The sequence below is a fragment of the Arvicanthis niloticus genome, chromosome 15, assembly GCF_011762505.2.
Source record: "Arvicanthis niloticus isolate mArvNil1 chromosome 15, mArvNil1.pat.X, whole genome shotgun sequence".
Classification (NCBI taxonomy): Eukaryota; Metazoa; Chordata; class Mammalia; order Rodentia; family Muridae; genus Arvicanthis; species Arvicanthis niloticus.
Genome location: NC_047672.1, coordinates 40,042,854 through 40,063,061, shown reverse-complemented (window position 1 = coordinate 40,063,061; position 20,208 = coordinate 40,042,854). Strand labels below are relative to the sequence as shown.

Below are 20,208 nucleotides of genomic sequence, written 5' to 3'. Positions count from 1 at the left end.
TCAGCTGCTCTTCTGGAGACCCTGAGTTCAATTCCCATCAACCACACAGATGGCTCACAACCATCTGTAATGGAATCTGGTGTGTCCGAAGAAAGCTACAGTGTACTTATAGACATAAAATAAAAAAACGTAATTAAAAAAAACAAAAACCTGTGGACCGGTTATACTGGTCTTCCAATGTTTCTAATTTCAGGCAGAAATCTAAACAAACTCAGAGCTTTGAGTCAGGTGTCCTGTCCAACAAGGGGCACTGATGTCCTCTAAATCTCACTGGAATCTCAGTCACACACAACTTTCCTGCAATCACCAAACTACATGCAACATATTGCTTAAATATGACCGGACATGGGGTGAGGTCTGCGGGAGGGAATGTGAACAGTGGTACAGTTGATGGGTACAGTGTCAACAGCAGGAACACAGTGTAAGTCACACATACCTCCTCCCCACATGTCAAAATACTTGGTGTCTATCACTTCCCCTGTTTTCCCTGAAAGAGACAGAACACATATTAAATCACACAACTGGAATATCAGTGAAGGAAAAAAAATGGTCTTACCCAACGAGTGGCATGAACTCACTAAGAGAAGGAACTGCTTGTAGAATTTACAATCTGAATCATACACAGAGATGTGCATCCGTGGCTTTAGATCAAGTCTATGCTACACTTCAGTTTCATGTGGGGCCATCATCCTGTGAGAATTACCACCAATACATAAACTCTACAGCAAAGAAATTATCTACCTAAAACAACAATCTATATTAAAGTTATTTTAAAACAAAATTTACACTTTACCTTTAAGATCAATTAAATGGATGAAGAGACATTAACATGTTTACGTAGTACAGAGTCCTATAATTATGAATAAAGTAAGGAGCTTTTCTCTGTGGTGGGTTGGGTGAACTGTTGGCAGTCTCCACTCATCCCAGACTGTTATAGGAATGTGTGCCTGGACAGAGGCAGCTCACTGGTAGCACCTTGCACTCATGGGCTGGATGTTTAAGATTTACTTTTGTAACACTCGCTACCTCTAGGATTCAGTGGACTTGTCTACCCCAGTGAACATCTGAGAAGAATGTGGACAATATTGAAAAACTATTAACAAATCATGGCTTTGTTCCCTTGTCATTTTACAAACCCTGGTCTTCCTATTTTCATACTTAGTAAGAGTTCTGAAAACAGCAACGTGGTGCCAATTTAGTATTAGATTAGTAGTTTGCAATTTCCTAAGAAGCTTGCCCTACAGCGCATATGGCTACAGCGTGCCATGCCCAAGAAGACATGCTACCCACAGGTAGGTTCCAAGTGTCTATTGCAATGGTTTGGACAAGAGGTCACCCTTGTTGGTTAAGACTTCAGTGTTGAGTGGAGCCTACTGATCCCACGAGTAAATTTCAGTGTGGAGCACATATAAACCCATTCCTCATTACACTGATAAAGTACAATCATAATTCTTACCATTTACCAAGGCAACATTTATTCCTCTTCCCACATTATTCTTCACACCACTCATCAGACTAAGGGGAGAGAAGACAAGGCAGCAAACATCAGGATCAGACGGCATATGTAAACATGTCACAGAAATAAAATGCAAAAAGGTATCATGCACACACCAAATATTCAAGCTAAGCACACGAAAAAACATTTAACATCAGAAAACGTCAACATTATGTTGAGTCAACTGTAATGTCAGCTCAAATAATACTTCACAAGATTAAAAAACTATGCATAAAGGTATAATAGTGCTGGAGTCATGGTTCAGTGGTTCGAACATGTACTGCTTATACAGAGGACCAACACCCACGTCAGGAGGCTCACAACCTCTCATAACTCCATCTCCAGGGGGACTGTACACCTCCGGCCTCTGTCAACACCTGCACTCATGTGCACATACCCAGACACACACAAATGAAAACAAATTAATTTAAAAATGATTACGGTTGAAGTGCCACCCTGTTGGCACTTTCTATAATACTGTGCTGTGCCATCTGAGACATCCTTCAAGGCCACCCCAGGACACGATCGCTACCATTCTCAAAACACCAAAGGACAGACCGCTCTTCTCCACTTTCTGTGGGCTCACTGCGATACGGTGACATGAAATGGAGTCTTATGCTATACAAACACTTTCAAATCCAAAGCTAGGAGTAGTGGATTCCTGTCATACCCGTGACCCCGCCACCGTGAACATTTTCCTAGTTATGATCAACATAAACCTTCTCTGCACTCAGAAGCAATGCTGAACTTACTAATGACCTCACCGCAGTCGCACATGGGCTGCCTGAGATAACCAGGGGAATGGTTATTAGCAACTTTCACAGCAGTGTATTGTAAGAGGGGGCACTGTGCAGGCATGTGAGCATGCGCACGCTCACATTAGCACACTGTGAATATTAGATAGCATGTGTAGCACATTTATTATACATTCCTCACAGTCAACTGGTTTTCTCAGAGCTCAGTATCTGTAACTCAACTGGAGCTGCAGGGAACATAATTCTGATACATACTGAGTGACATCGCTGTTAATGTGAGTGCAACAAAGTATGGAAAAAGAAAAACAACGTCGAAGCTTCGTGCATCCGGTGCTGAGACTGGCTCACTGCTAGCCAGCCAGCTCCTTCCTCTTTCTGCTACAGTGTGCTGCAAACCAAACACTGTGTCATGATGTACATCCAGGCCTCACTTACATAATAAAAACTAGACCTTAATTCCAAAACCTTCCTGTTAAGGGACAGACAGTATCACTGTAAGTCTCTCCAAAAGGATTCACTCAAAAACAGTGAGGAAACCTAAAGAAACTTCTTAAAATGCCTTTATTACCATATATAAGTATCAACAGGTTTCATTAATTCTACATACGTCTAGAGAGCATTTTAATCATATACCCCATAATCCTCATCCCTAAGTTGCCATGTCGTGCCCCCGTAACCACTCCTGCTGACCCCACTTCCCCTTCTCAACTAATCCTCTCAAACAGAACTTTTAAAAAATGATCATGAAACTCAAAAGTTATCTGAAAACAGAAAAAGAAATGCTAAAATGATAGACTTAAGACCACACCTGTCAGCAAGTACAGTGGATGTGAGTACTTCAAACACAGCAAGAGACAGAACAGAAACCATGGCTTATTACAGAACCACACTATAAAACAAAGATGACAACAATAAGTCCATCTGAATCAAGGATACAGGGAGTAGAACGTAAAAGGCTGAGAAAGACACATGCAAACAACCAAGCAGGGAAACAGTAATAATCACCAATCAATTTTAAAAGCAAACAAAGTGGACATTTCCCTGTGGAGAATTTTAAAAGTGCAAAACACTATCAACAATTAGAGAGATGCATATCAAGGCCTCGATGAGACACAACTACACTCCTACTACATGCCGTGGTCTCGAGGTGTATGGAAGACCCAGGACTTCACACTCGGCTGGTACAAAGGTCAAATGGGGTCACTATGGAAAACAATCCGACAGTTCCTTTATAAGTCAGACAACTATCTGTATTGAAAGTCACTACAGTACAAGCACAGAGAGTGAAAACACATCCACACAAAACCTATATAGAAAATGGTTCCGAAACACTGTTCTTAATAGTCAGAAAGGGAAAATAATTTATACACCTATCAATCTGGTAATGGACTACACAAATGAGACATATCTATAATGGAAAATCATTCAGCCATGAAATGAATTAACTAATAGGAGTTACAAGGTGGATGAACCTTGCAACATTATATCAAGTGAAGAAGCCAGTTAACTAAAGACTGCAGATGACACATCTATGGGAAACATCAAAACCAAACCGCTGGGCCGTGGTGGCACACGCCTTTAATCCCAGCACTTGGGAGGCAGAGGCAGGCAGATTTCTGAGTTCGAGGCCAGCCTGGTCTACAGAGTGAGTTCCAGGACAGCCAGGGCTACACAGAGAAACCCTGTCTCGAAAACAACAACAGCAACAACAACAACAAAAAAAAAAACAAACAAAAAAAAAACAAAAACAAAAAAACAAAAAACAAACCAACAAAAAACCAAACTGATCTACAGGGACAGAAGCAAACAAGGTTATTTAAGACATGTGTGTGGGGTGTGAAGTAGAATGAATACAGAGAAGGGACAGAGCTACAGGCTCAGTTTCTTTTGGTAGTAAAAAAAAAATGTTCTAAGCTGGGCCAGCAATCCCAGCATTCTAGAGGCAGAGGCTGAAGGAAGGAAAGAAAAAAGGGAGGGAGGGAGGGAAAAGGGGAGAGAAAGAAAGGGAGGTTAGAAAAAATGAAAGAGAAAGAAAGTTAGAAGAGGCCTCAAATGACCATGGCAGACTGTCTTGGTTCAGGTTTTACTGCTATGAAGAGACATCATGACCAAGGCAACTCTTATAAAGGACAATATTTAACTGGGACTGCTAATAGTTCTGAGGTTCAGTCCACTGTCATCACGGCAGGAAGCATGGCAGCATGAAGGCAGACACAGTGCTGGAGAAGGAGCTGAGAGTTCTACATCTTCATCTGAAGGCAACTAGGAGAAGACTGACATACCCAGGCAGACAGGAGAAAGCTCTCAAAGCCCAACCCCACAGTGACACACTTCCTCCAACCAGGCCACACCTACTTCCACCAGTGCCACCCCCTAATAGTGCCAATCCCTGGGCCATGGATATTCAAACCACCACACAGAGCTTGTACAGGATGATGAATTACACTACAAATGAGTAAAGTGTAGTTATATATAAACCACATCTCCAAGCTGTTTAAACAAAAGAATATGTGTGCTGAGCACACAGCTAGGATGGACATAAGCTTCACCACAGGAAAACTGGCTGGGCTGTATCAGAAGAGAAGGACCTCGAAGCATGTGCTCCAGACCTTGGAGAACACTGGAGGGTCCCAAAAGGCACTGGTTACAACTAATGTGTTGGTTAATAATCAAACCCCAGTGACTTTCCAAGTGGACTATCTCCATTATCTTGGAACATGCTCTATATTCCAATCCACAGAAGGAAGAAAGGAAGGCGTCGAGATGCGCAGTGCTGCAATCTTGCCACAAGGCGGCAGCAGCCTATCAAGTTAAACAGATGAAAGCAGGGAAAACCCTCAGTCAAGGAAAAACCTTACCCAAGACACCAACACATTAGGAGTAGTCATGGCAATTAAAACATTTGCTTTATTCTCTATGACTGTGAAGGGCCCTCTGACCCACTACACACCTTTAGAGAAAAAAAAAAATATCTTAAGGAAATGGCAAAAACAACTATATACACTTTTTTTTTTTTTTTTTTTTTTTTTTTTGGGTTTTTCGAGACAGGGTTTCTCTGAATAGTCCTGGCTGTCCTGGAACTCACTCTGTAGACCAGGCTGGCCTCGAACTCAGAAATCTGCCTGCCTCTGCCTCCCAAGTGCTGGGATTAAAGGCATGCGCCACCACTGCCGGGCTCTATATATACTTTCTAATGCAGTTTTTTTTTACTTCATACACCTGCCACCAGCTCAGGCTACTTTAAGCATCTTGGGGGCAGCTTGCCTGAGCATTAGAAATGCAGAGCCCTGGGCCGGCAGTTGGCACCTCCACAGCTATGATAAAGAACAAACACAGCATAGGGCGCACAACTAGCCCGGTACAGACAGCAATCTGGAGTACTCGTCTCTACAGTGAGTTCCTGTACTCAGAACAGCGAGCTACAGGGACGTACATATTTTATCATGTACTTGCACATTGTGTGGGGTAACAGGCAAAGAGAAAAAAAACTGTTATGAATAGAGATGCCCTGTCAAACAACTGGCTCAACTAACCGTGGCTTTCTCGTTCTTTGCGCCACCAGGTGAGTCATCTCATATAGCTATGAAACTAGTTTTTCAATACAAATGAGCTCATAAAACAGTTAAGAGTCTGAAAACTTACTCAACACACTCATAAAATTATCTCAACCCTTGACCTGCATTGCTCAGAGGTTGGGGGGGGGGGGGCTGGCCCACTCACTACTAGAACTTTCCTTTCTTATGGCCTGTGAAAATGTGTCTCCTGTCTAGGATGTTTGGAAATGTCTGGTCTGCCTCTGGTTGCCTCCTGATCCAGAGGTTCTCAGATCGCACTGTGTCTTAGAATCTATGTTCAACAGTCGATCTAAAGTTGGGCCTTTTCCCCTCAATTACAATCTCAAATTAGACTCCACCTTACTCAGTCCCACAAGTAAGTGTCACAGTGCCGGCACAGCTGGGGTCCTGGTTGACAATCACTTAGTTGCATTTGCTAGACTGTACATCCATGACAGGGGGAAAATACATTCAATCCACACCGGATGAATGAATGAACCTAGGCAAGCAGTCTCCTTACGTGAGCACTGTATAAAAACCTTGTAAGTTTCCAATATAGAAATAATTATACAGGAAAAGACACGGGGCTAAGAATTGGTCCCGACAGTCTCCCTACTAGAGATCCTTGGCCAATCCTGAAGTCCTTCTACAGGGAGCAGCTTCATGACCTGAGGTCTAGCTATAAAATTTCATCAAGTATCAATCTCTCGTAGGAATGGGAGAATGATTCTTGAAATGCAGCTGATTAGTGGGCAGCCTCAATTTTTTGGTCAAACACACTACAACAGAGTCCAAACCCTACATGACATGCCCACCACGCTAGAACCAAAAGATCTGGCTGCCAGCCCAGTACGGTTATAACTAAGCCCTACTGCCAACAAACATTTATCTTCTGACCTGTGCAACTGTGGTTGGAAAAACCGGCTTTGGAAAAGGGTTTAAAGTCCTCCTTGCATGAAACTCCAGGCTTCAAAGAGGCAAAGCAGAAGTCAGCAGACTGTCTGTGGGCGAGGTATCCAAAAGAACTTTTCCTCTTATTATTTAGACTCAAGCTTGGACTCTTTAGTGAGACAAAAGGGAGTGTTTCTAAAGACCTAGAAACTTCCAAAATATGCACACTCTGCTGTGTCACTAACCAGATATGGGGTATTGAAAAGTCAGAATGTAACTGATTGACAGTGCCTGCCCATTAGCATGTGGGAAAATGGGCAGAGCTTATAAGCATCAATTTTCCAAAAAAGTGTTTTGCACGAGGCCAATCCTTTCGTAGTTCACTGAAATTTTAATTTAAAAGCTCTACCTAAAATTCATAATACATAAAGAGCTGGGAGAAAAAGCCTGGTCTGTCCTTTTTAACTGTATGCCCATCTTACTCTTTAGACTACATAGCCTGACGTCATAGCCATTATTTTACACGAATGCCAAGTGAGTTCATCATGTCCCTAAGTTCTCTGGGTGATCAGATGAAGAGCAACTAAAGGCAGGCTCTGCGGTATCAGAGGCAGGAACTTGTGACAGCCAAGGAGGCATGATGACAAGCCTACGGAGCATCCCGTGTAGAGCACTGCAACCCAGGAGCTGCTCAGCTCAACCCAGAGCAGTGTGAGTGCAAAGGGCCTGTGGTGATCACATTGCCCCTCAGCAAACAGCACCCAACCAAGACACTGGCCTAAGATGTGAAGCATTCATTGGTCTGGGAAAAGCGGTCAATGGGACTTTGCTCTGACACAAATTTTTTTTTTTTTTAAATATGGGATTTATGATCAACAGCTGTGTGGAGACACTGAGCACTTGAAATATGCCAACTAGAAAAATGTTTTTATTTTAATGAATTTAAATGAGTTTTTTCCCCCTAATACTTCAGAATCAAATGAAACAGCCACCTGCATCCTTACACAAAGCCAAATAAACGCAGGTCTCTTGGTCACTCTCTTTAATGTACAGTGGGGAAAAAAAAAATCATACAATGATAATCAAAATTACAGGCTGTTAGTAAAAGCATTTCAGGACACCATCACCTCAAATCCACCGACTGTCACTCAATATTCAACCTCCGGCTCCAAGCCATCTGATACTCACACACTGTCCTCTAGGCAGATCTTGGGTCCCACTACATTGGCTGCTCCACTAGCCATTTTAAAAGCAAAATGCTTCTCCGGGCACGCTTTTGAGATCCCACATTTGTACCTGGGAGGCTTCGTAGCTTCAGGGAGAATAGAAATACATTTGAGATTCTTTAGAAAACAAATTAGGTTAAGATTTCATCATCAGATAGTTTTAGATCTCAAACACACAGATATACACACATACACACACACATTAAGGTATACCTAGTTAGGGGCTATAGGGATGGCTCAGTGATTAAGAGCACTGGCTGCTTTTCCAGAGGACCCAGGTTTAATTCCCAGCACCCACATAATCATCTGTAACTCTAGTTCCAAAGAACCAGATGCCCTCTCCAGCCTCTTTGAGTGCCAGGAACACATGTGGTGCGCACACATACATGCAGGCAGTATACTATACATATTCAAAAAAAATTAGTTAAAAAGGAGAGATACACATACTTTAATAAAATATAAATAATAAACACTTTTAAAATCTGTCGGAAAGCTTTTCTCTACGGTATCAAAACACCAAGGAAAGAAGAAAGGCAAAGCTTCCGATATAAAAAAGGCTCCAGGGCACAATCCAGACCCTCCTGAGGAATGAGCTAAACTGACAGAAACGGATCATGCCATATGATCTTGCTAAGCAAGGTGGGTTTTATTTAATTATTCTTGAAGTTATCTTTACATTTCATGGTGCCTGGGGCTTTTTAATTGGCTCCTTTTGCATTGTCTAGTCCAAAACCAGGATCAGTGAAAGTTTGGTTTATCCATCCATCCATCCACCCACCCACCCACCCACCCAGGTATCAGCTGCCGCTGGCTCTTCTATTCACTAAACATCGTCTGTGCTTAACCAAGGGTTGAAACACAACTGAAGAGCAAATGCCCATTGAGAATGAAGAACCTATGATACTAGGCTGTCCAACTCAACTTGTCTCCAGGGTTTGTTCACAACCTGCCTACACTCCTTGGATAAAAGCTTCTGCATGGCAACACACAAGATAAAATACTTGCCGGGCAGTGGTGGCTCATGCCTTTAATCCCAGCACTTGGGAGGCAGAGGCAGGCAGATTTCTGAGTTCGAGGCCAGCCTGGTCTACAGTGAGTTCCAGGACAGCCAGGACTACACAGAGAAACCCTGTCTCGAAAAACAAAAAAAAAAAACAAAAAAAAACCAACAACAACAAAAAAAACCAAGATAAAATACTTATAAAACACCAAGACAAGGGACTTACAACGGATGGCTGAGTCCAGCGCGGATCGAGCTGAGGAGAGAAACAGTTAACATTATTAGAAAGCACAGGCCCATTGGCAACTACCTACTTTCAGCATATTGGAGCTTCTAATAAGCCCAGACAATGAATGTCTCAATGACTGCTCATATACAGTAAACACCAATATCACTTCAGAGAAGAGGTAGGTGCCTTTCCACTGCGCAATTCATTATGGGCAAGTGTGTGTTGAAATCACGGAGAACAGTGTTTTATAGCTGAAGCATCATTTTAAACTTTGTATTTTATTTATCTACTGCAAATCTGAATCCTACTCAAGAGTTAGCCTGAAATCTTTACAAGATTACAAACTTGTGTTAGTGAGCATGATACTATTTAAACACTGCTGCTGCTATTGCAGCTGCTAGGCGGTGCCGGGTACCCACACAGCCCCGACAATGCTCAGAAACCCGTCTTGGTGGTTATGGCAAGGCTTTGGGAGTACAAGAAGGTAAATGTTGGAGAACCTGAATTTCTCAAAACAGAATCGTACTGGGCATAATGATATCAATGCTGTTACTGAGAGTTTATTTCATCAGTTCAAGGAAGGGAGAAGGAGAACACTTAGCCCCCACAGTCGGTCTCAACTGTTCGTCGGTTACAACTGGTGCTGGTACTCTGTAACACACCAAGTGTCTGATCCCCATCCAAGAAATGTGGACAAGGGTCATCAAAGTACTGTGGGCAGCTGGCTCAAGATTTGGCTAATAAGTATACAGTGGCAGAAGCTGGCCAGCTGTCTAACTATAAATAGACACTTAAGTTTTTACTTCTGTACTATTTTTGATAACTGTGAATTTCCTGTAAGTCTACTATTCAAATTATGAAACGGAAAGTTAAAGCTGAAAAGAGGGTGTCGAGATGTTTAAAGAGAAGAAACTAAGTCAGCGGTTTCAACTCTCAGGGGAACATTTAGGAGAATATTATGCACCATTAAAGTCACACGGCTATAAGGTAGGGAAAGAGTAATGCCAGGGACACAGGAAAACAGCCGCCCCAACTCCATAACCTAAGCACTGAAATGATTCCCATGGAAAGACAGACTCGAACAAGCAGATACCAAAACAGCAAAGGGGGAGGGAGTAAAAAGAGGGGAGCAACCATACACTCAGGTGCTGGGGTTGCTTAGCTCACTCTGTCCATTTCCTGGTAAAATGACAGAGATTTGATCTGATGCTCTCACTCTTTCGAATGAGAAAACTAATTCCCAGAGCAAAGTCAGCAATATGAAGACTAGACACGCTCAACCTCAGTCTGTCTTTAAAAAGAAAAAGAATGTGAAGGCACAATGGGTAGGGGGCTTGATACCAAGCATGGCAGTCCCAGGATCCAGATGCTGGAAGGAGAGACCTGACCCTCCCAGGTGGCCCTCTGACCTCCACTGGTCACTTGTGTGCCGTACACATGCCTACTGACACTCGTATACAAACATGTATACAACACACACACATACCAGCACCACCACACTACACACACATCACACTAATAAATGCAATTAAAAAAAAAAAAAACAATTAGCCAGGTGAAGCCAGGTGAAGGCACATGCCTTTCTTTAATCCCAGCACTCAGGAGGCAGAGACAGGCGGATGTGAGTTTGAGGCCAGCGTGGTCTATGAACTGAATAGCCAGAGCTATACAGAGAAACCTAGTCTCAAAAATTAAAAAAAAAAAAAGCAAAAATGTAATTAATTAACTAATTAATTAATTAAGAAAAGAATCTATCACCAGAGTCAGGTGTTTTAAATTCCTAGAAACACTGTTAAAATCATGAATTCCAGTCTCCATGACTAGTGCTGGACTAATCAGATGGCAGGTCATCCGATCTAGTATGGTAATAAGATACAGGAGAGGAAGATCTGAGCAGTGCTAAAGCACCACCCACTCGTTCCTAGGTGCTAGCTCTGTCAAGTACTTCCGGGTGGTTACTGACAAGGTCGTCGAGTTTCAGAGATAAGGAAACCAAGGACAGAGCAGTTAACTGGTGAGTTTGTTTTAGGTTATAATTGTAATTGGTGGAGCTAGCTTTTATTTTTAGTTTATTTTTAATTTATTACATTTACTTATTTGAGGTATATACATATATATGTGTGTGTGTGTATATATACACACAATCAGTTGAAAAGTCACAAACCAATCATATTGTGCCTAGTCACTGTTTCTCTAGTCCAGCCCTTAAACTGTATAAAAACTGCTCTTAACTTCAACTCAGGATTCTTCTTGCCTGCAGCAAGAGAACCCCGGAGCACTAGTTATTACTAAACCTCATGTTATTGCAGCGAATCCCTTGTCCATGTGTATTTCTGCAGGAGCGCGTCCCCTGGTTTGTATCTTAGAGTCCAACGGTACATGTGGGCAAAACATCCACATACATAAAACAGTAAAAATAGATATTTAAAAAAAAAAAACTGAAAAGGATCAAATCATTTTGCTTGTTAAATTTCAGGTGCCAAACCTGTAACTGCTACTTAGTTAGAAAACAATGTCACGGAAATCCGGTTGTTGGTCACTGGGCTTCTGGGTAAATATCCCTACATGGAACATGTATGAGCTGATAAGATGCCTAAAGGCAAAGAAAACTCTCAAGAAGCACTTTTATACAAAGTTAGTTTATTTGTATCCAATACTCATCAAAACTGAAAGATTTTCCCTTGGGCTGCAATTATGAGAACCTACAGGCAAGCAGATGACCTAATGACCTAATTTTCATTAATTAATACAGGGCATTGAGTCAGGCATAAGCACAACCTGGAAGATAATAGCCCCTTTTCACCTGCACGCTTTACTTCTGACTCTAGGTGATAACCCCAGTCTTTCATTTCTTTTAGACAATACATCAAGGGATGAGCACAACCCTGTCTGATTCATCAGACTTCAGTGAATGTTCTTCAATTAAGTCAGACTATAGGATTAGAACTACGTTGTACATAAGCTTTTAATACTGTCTCAAGTAACCTACACATATAATACTTACCAATGGCTCAAACACCAAAGGCTAAAAATAATTAGGTCCACAAATTCACTGCAGCAATGTCTGCAGAGGTAACCTGGACTTCTTTCAGTTCTGTACTAGCTAAATGCCCATGCTGAAAACCAACACCGCATTAAATCACGGAAGTCTGTGTCCTGCCTGTGGCATTTTACAGTTCCTAAAATGTTACAAATGGGTGGAATTATAAGTCAAGGATATCCACGGTCTCTAGGTATTATTTTTGCAATAGGAGTGTGACTCAATAATTTCTTCAAGATTAAGTCTTATTTAAAAGAAAAATGAAGTTTGTGTATTTGGGGGTGGGACATGCTGGGGATTGAATCTAGGTAAGCTAAGCAAGGTATTCCTGTACTTACCAGTGAGTCACATCCCCAGGCCAAAATACCAGGTTTAGGCGGTTAGTTTTTTTAGTTGTTGTGCTGCTTTGCCTTTTGCCTTTTAATTCTTATTTTATTCTTTTAAGTCACAATCTATCTTGGTAATTTCAATCATTAACTGTGGGCAAATTTTTCATTCTTCCTATCTGGAAATGTCTGTTTTATTTTTCTAAAACAGTATAATGTAAAAAGCCAGAGACAATGAGTCGGGTTTAATGAGGGCATGCCTTTAATCCCAGCACATGGGAGGCAGAGGCAGGCAGATCTCAGAGTTCAGGGCCAGCCTAGTCTACAGAGTGAGTTCCAGGACTTCCAAGGCTACACAGAGAAAACCTGTCTCAAAAAATGAACAACAAAATGCATCACTTGGGTTCTTTTCCTTCCCTTGGTTTGTCTTGTCCAACTTTGATGAGATGATTTTTGTTTTATCTTACTATATTTTATTTTGTCATGTTTGGTTGCTTTTAGAAGCCTGTACTTTCCAAATGAAATGGGGTGGGTGGATCCGGATGGGAACAGTGGATAGGAGGAACTGGGAGGAGTAGAGGGAGGGGAAACTGTAATCAGGATATATATTGTATGAGGAAAAAAAAATCTATTTCCAATAAAAAAGAAAAAAAATGATCTGTTTAAGCTATTAAGTTATTACAAAGGACGGCTGAAAGGAAACTCACCACTGACTGAACTGTAGTGACCACTATGGGAAACTAGAAACCAGGCTCCTGAAACCAATGCAAGGACTAACATAATCTAAACAAGAAATGAAACAAACCTCACAATTAATATTCACAGCAGTTCAATGTAGAATGAAATCCAATAGATAAGATTTTATAGATAAAATGCACTAGAGTTGCAAGATTAAAGCAAATACCTGCTCTAAACAGTGCCTAAATCAAACAGGTAAAACACATACGATAAGAAGGTCCCTAGAAATATGAAACACCAGAATGGAAATTAAGAGAGACAAGTTTCTAGTTAAAGTACTAGACATAGGCTCATTTTAACTGGCAGAATCGCATGCCATATCCCAGATTCTGAGTCATCAAGATGCTCTGAAGAGTATTTTAACATAAAAGATTAAGTGATGGTATGCAGCAGAATCTTTGATGCAAGAAAAAGATATGGGTCAATGGTACAGCACTTGTCTGGTATATGCAAAGCCCTGGGTTGGACTTCCAGTGATTCAGAAGAGAGAGAAAGTGTATGGTGGGCATTGTGGTGGTACACACCTGTAATCTTTGCACTTGGGGAGTCTGGGAGGCTGAAGGACCACCAGAGCTACACAGTAAATTCTGAGACAGCCTGCAATTCCACAGGAAAAGCAGAGTACACTTCTAGAATAGGAAAATGTAAAAATAAAGACGATACAAAATTCTCTAGAATAGACTTAAATATACCTGGTTCCATGTTGTTAAGTTGAAGGTTGTGTTGGATACTGAATTAAGAAAGTAGAGCACTGGTAGAAAACCTGCCTAGCATGTGCAAGGCACTGGGATGGATCCCTTGCACTGAACAGGTAATCTGAGTGAAAGGACCTTATATGGGTACATTTGCAACATAAAAACACCAAAGATGTGGGCAAAAAGTGAAAATCACCAGAGAAAAGAAAGAATACTATTAAGGACCAACACTTATGATGCATTTCTCTGACTCTTATACAAACTAGACTTGGGTCCACTTTCAAGCAGTTAACTCAAATGAAGAAACAATTTCAACATAGCACTGTTGTCTTTTCTACAGTAAACACTTCAGAGCCGTGATTAATGCACCTCATCGTCATGCAACAAATAGCCATTAAATATGTTTAAAGAGTCAGAGAAATAGATTGCTTCATACTGGCTTTATTCTTAGATATATTGTGGTTTTTAGATTATTGGATTAAATGACATTTACTCAGATAATAATTCTTTTTCTAGACAGCCAAAGCGTTAGTAAATCCATGCTGAGAACTTAAGACTTTGGGCAGACATGCTAAGAATAAAACAGAGATACAAGGCACATACCTAAACAGAATAAGATAAATAAAATGTTGGCAATACACAGCCAACATCAAATTAAATCGAAAGAAACTTAAAGCAATTCCACTAAAAACAGGGACAAGACGGGGCTGTCTCTCCGTATCTTTTCAACATAGTACTTGAAGTATGAGGTAGAGCAATAAGACAACTAAAGGATATCAGGAAATACAATTTGGAAAAGGAAGAAGTCAACGTATTGCCATTTGCTGATGATATGACAGTATACATAAGTGACCCCAAAATTTCTATGAGGGAACTCCTACAGCTGATAAATACCTTCAGTGAAGTGACTGGATACAAAATTAACTCAAAAAGATCAGTAGCCCCACTCTGTATAAATGATAAACAGGCTGTGAAAGAAATTAGCAAAACAGCACCCTTCACAACAGCCACAAGTAATCTAAAATACTTTGGTGTAACTCTAACCAAGCAAGTGAAACACCTTATGACTAGAACTTCAAGTCTTTGAAGAAAGAAACTGAAGAAGACATCAGAGGATGGATAGATCTCCCATGCTCATGGATAGGTAGGATTAACATAGTGAAAATGGCCATCTTCCAAACTCTTCAGATTCAATGCCATCTCCATCAAAATTCCAAGACAATTCTTTGGACATTAAAAGAAAAATACTCAACTTCATATGGAAAAACAAACAAACAAACCCAGGATAGCTAAAACAATGTTGTATAATAAAAGAACATCTGGAGGTATCATTATCCCTGATTTCGAGCTGTAATACCGAGAAATAATAATACCAAGAAATAATAATAAAATCTACATAGTACTGACACTGACACACACACACCAACAGACAAGTTGATCCATGGAATCTAACAATCTAACTGAAGACCTAATGTAAATCCACACACCTATGCATACTTTATTTTTGACAAAGAAGCCAAAATCATGGAAAAACAATGGAAAAAGAGAAAGCATCTTCATCAAATGTTGCAGGTCTAACTGGATGTCTGCAGGGTGAAGAATGAAAAGAGATTTATATCTATTGCCCTACATAAAACTCAAGTCCAAGTGGGTCAAAGTCCTTAACATAAAACCAGATATACTAAACCCGATAGAAGAGAAAGTAGGGGATAGCCTTGAACGAACTGGCACAGCAGACAACTTCCTGAATAGAACAGCAATAGCTCAGGCACTAAGGTCAACAATTAATAAATTAATTAATAAACAATTAATAAACAGGACCTACTGAAACTAAAAAGCTTCTATAAGGCATCCTCATAGGACAAAATGGCAACCTACAGAACAGAAAAGATCTTCATCACACCTGACAGGGCTGATATCCAAAATATATAAAGAACTCAAGGAACTAGATATCAACAAACCAAATAACCCAATTAAAGACCAGAGTACAAATTTAAACAAAGAGTTCTTGACAGAGGAATCTCTAATGTCCGAGAAGCCTTAAAGAAATGTTCAACATCCTTAGCCATGAGGGAATACAATTCAAAACGACTTTGAAATTCCATCATATCCTGGTCAAGTGACAGCGCATGCTGGCAAGGATGTGGAGCAAAGGGAACACTCATCTGTTGTCAGTGGAACTGCAAACTTGTACAGACACTTTGGAAATCAGTTTGGCAGTTTCTTAGAAAACTGAGAATAGTTCTACCTCAAGACCCAGCTATACCACTCCTGAACATATACCCAAAAGATGCTCCAGCATACCACAAGAATACTAGCTCAACTATGTTCACAGAAGCTTAACTCATAACAGCCAGAAACTACAAACAACCTAGATGTCCCTCAACTGAAGAACGGATAAAGAAAATGTGGTATGGGAGCTGGAGAGATGGCTCAGTGGTGAAGAGCACTCACTGCTCTTCCAGAGGTCTTGAGTTCAATTCCCAGCAACCACATGATGGCTCACAACCATCTGTAAATGAGATCTGATGCCCTCTTCTGGTGTGTCTGAAGACAGCTACAGTGTACTCATACAAATAAAATCAATCTAGAAATTAAAAAAAAAATTAATAAAAATAAAATTGGAGCTATTATATTCAGATATTAAAAACAGTGGCATCATGAAATTTGCAGTCAAATGGATGGAACTAGAAAAAGATCATCTTGAGTGAGGCAACCCAGACCCAGAAAGACAAACATGGTATGTACTCACTGATAAGTGGATATTAGCTGTAAAGGATAAGCATGCTATAATCCACAGATCCAAAGAAGTTTAGCAACAAGCACAGAGGGAGTATGGACCTGGACGAATTAATATCACTTAGCACGAGAAATATAATAGACACTGGGGGGGTTGGGTGAAGGGTGGAGAACAGGAGGGATCAAGCTGAGGAGTGGAGGGTGGAGGGAGAGACAATTAAAATGGGGGGGGGGGGTCTTTAGGATAAGCTCAAAACCTAGGGCAATGGAAACTCTCAGGAATCTGAGGGTGACCCTAGCTAAGACGGCCTCCTAGCAATGGGGTATATGGAGCCTTAACCAGCCTTCTACCTTAACCAGACAAGATTTCTAATGGGGGGATTAGGACATCAATCCAAGCATAAAACCTTCGACCTACAATTTGTCCCACCTACAACATGTGCAGGGGTAAAGATGGAGCTAAAACTGACAGAATGGCCAACCAATGACTATCCAGCTTGAGCCACGAAAGCAAGCCCACCCCTGACACTGATATTCTGCTATACTTTCAGGTGACAGGAGCCTAGCGTAATCATCACCAGAGGCTTCTCCTAGCAGCTGATGGAAAGAGATGAAGAAACTCACTGCCAGAAATTAGGTGGAGCTTGGAGAATCCTGCAGAAGAGGCAGGAGGAAGGCTTGTAGGAGCCAGAGGGGTCAAGGACACCACGAGAAAACCTACAGAATCAATTAACCTAGGCCTCTAGAAGCTCAGAGACTGAACCTCCAATCAGGGAACATGCATGGGACTGTCCTAGGCCTTCTCACCTATGGAACAGTTGTGTAACTTAGTCTTCATCTGGGACTCCTAAGAGCTGAAGCAGGGGCTGTCTCTAATTCTCTAACCTGCCTTTGGGACTCTTTCCTCCTACTGGGCTGCCTCATCTAGCCTCAACGGAAGTTGCTCCTGATGTTACTGCATCTTGAAATGCAACAGCTGGTTGATATCTATGGGAGAGGCCTCTCGTTTTCTGAAGAGAAAAAGAGGAGTGGGATGGGGGAGGGAGGGAAAGAACTGGGAGGAGAGGAATGACAGAAATGCTGATTGGAATATAAAGTAAGTAAGTTAGTTAGTTAGTTAGTCAGTTAATTAAAGAATAAGATTCTGGGGATGGGAGATAGTTCAGCACTTAAGAGTACTTAAGCCATTCCAGATTACCCAGGATCTATCCTAGTACCCACACATCAGCTCAGGACTGTCTATAACTCAAGTTCTAGGGGATGTGATGCCCTCTTTTGGCCTCTTCTGGCACCAGGTATGTATACGGTGCACAGTCATACATGTAGGCAAAAAACCTGTCCACATATACAAAATAATATTTTTTTTTTAAAGAATGAAGTTGTTCTACAGTAGGTGACAGCTAATTCAAGAAACTCATACCTAGTCAACGTGCTACAAGAATATGACTGTTGAGCGCTCAGCCCTATACAAGACACGTGACAGGACCCCATCCTTGCTGAAAGCTCAGGGAGCCTTGGAGAAGAGAAGGCAGAGAGAATTTAAAGGGGAGGGGAACTAAAAAGTGCTGTGTCTGAGGCTGCAGCACTCAGGAAGTCACACCAACTGTAACTGCCTGCAGAAGACAAGACAGGAAACATCCAGTCACTGATGGAGCGGGAACTGTGAGATACTACCCTAAACTGAATAGGTTGGGGGGGAAAAAAGGACATGAAATGAAACTAGGAGGGTGTAGACTGGATGGGAATAGGATGGGAAGGGGGATGACAATGTAATGGGGTGTTCACAATCAAAATACATGTATGAAATTGTCAAAGAATTTTTTTTTTTACAAAGAGCATAAAATTTGTACTCAAAAAAAAAAAAGAAAAAAAGAAAACAACGAAAAGAATAAAGTCATTGGGGGGGGGGGGTGGGAAAGGTGTGAAACTTACCAAATAAATTTCCTAAACTTGCATCCATTTTAATTTCAAATACTTGAGAAATAACATAGAAGGTCAGTAAGAATACTGCCACGGCCACCACCAACTTTGCGGCTCCTGGAAAAAAGACAGAAGCAACTCAGCATGGTTTTATAAACTAATGAATGGCACTTCCGCTACGCAGATACTACATTCCAACAGAAGCATAAAGATGAATACAGTTCTATTTTGTCATCCCCTAGACCTTAATGTTACTGGAGTTACAATGACTCTACACACTAAGTCAAGTTGATTTCCCAATCAACTCTCAGACAGAAGACCCAAGACGCTTGTATAGAGGGATTGGGGGGCGGGGGGTGAAGGCGTGGAGTATCAGCAGCTGGCTGACCTCTGGAGTCCTAGTGAATGGAACACTGCCACATGCCTGCAGGACTACCTGTTCCTAATCATTTCCAATCCCTAAAGAGCAATGCTGTCCAGGGATGATACAAAACACTAGACCTTCTGGAGATGCCAAGGCCAGGACATGCAAGAAGTAAAGAGTTGACAAGTGAAATGCAGCAAGTTTACTGTCCTATCACCAAGCCATCTCTTGGAGCTACCTAACCCCACGGGGAACCACAAACACCACCTTCCTCCTCCAGCTTAATGCCTAGGTAAAGACAGGACTTTTCCCTGAAGGATGGGCTTGGATATCACAGCTATTGGCTGTGTGATAAGCTCCAGGAGTGCCTGTTCTCCAGCTTTGAACTTTGTATCTTTAGGGTGTCAGACTACCTTATAATAACCAGCATTGCCACATCTGCTTACTAGAAATCAGTTGTTACTCCTAGGTAACACTATGGAGCAAATCACAAAGTGCAAGGTAAACAGGGAGTGGCCCAACGTGAGCAGCCTCCCTCTCAACCTCTGGACTTCAGAGACAGGGAGTGTTTATTCAGAAACAGAATTAATTTATTTATGTCCTGACCAAATCTCAATTGCTCGCTCATACTAATGGTTCAGGTTTAATTTCTATTGACGGGAAAGAGGTAGATGAAGTCTGCAGTTATCCAACCTTAAAGTGAAAAAAAATCCCAGAGATGAAGCAATCCCCTAAGATTATAGATAAACCGATGGCTGCACACGGACAGGGACAAAAGCCTCCCAGCAAAAACCTAGTGTCCTATACAGTACCCCCTTCTAACACCAAATGACATATCCTTCTGCCAAAAACAACACAGCAGGTAAGGAAAAATAAAATAGATAGATAGATAGATAGATAGATAGATAGATAGATAGATAGATAGATAGATAGATAGATTATCTAATCTCATAGATCCAAAAGAATGGTCTATATTCTAGGAGGGGAGGGGCAGGAAGGAACTGAAGATGTTTGGAAAGACCTCAGATGCAGAAAGCCACATTCAGAGCCTCCTCAGTACTATCTAGAGATACTAGAAAAATCTCAGTACCTGCCTCCCAATTTGGTTGTGAATCTAAACCCGCTCTAAAAAAACAATGCCTTAAAAAAAATTCTATTAATACAGGGATGAAGAGACAATGAGTATGTCCAACTGCTTAATCCTTCTCTCCTCCACCCCCCTCACTTCTCCCTCCA

The 20,208-nt window shown here is 41.3% G+C and overlaps 1 protein-coding gene across 2 annotated transcripts in view; it reads right to left on the bottom strand.

Moving 5' to 3' along the window:
• The window catches only part of Fam3c (FAM3 metabolism regulating signaling molecule C), a 50,963-nt gene that overhangs the window by 14,491 nt on the left and 16,264 nt on the right, over positions 1–20,208 (bottom strand). For both annotated transcript variants that reach the window (XM_034519528.2, XM_076913660.1), the window contains 5 exons: positions 18,621–18,725; positions 9,148–9,177; positions 7,884–8,007; positions 1,457–1,515; positions 437–487 (listed from right to left, as the gene is read on the bottom strand). In XM_034519528.2, the coding sequence (XP_034375419.1) occupies positions 437–487; positions 1,457–1,515; positions 7,884–8,007; positions 9,148–9,177; positions 18,621–18,725 (369 nt within the window). The remainder of the gene's footprint in view (positions 1–436; positions 488–1,456; positions 1,516–7,883; positions 8,008–9,147; positions 9,178–18,620; positions 18,726–20,208) is intronic.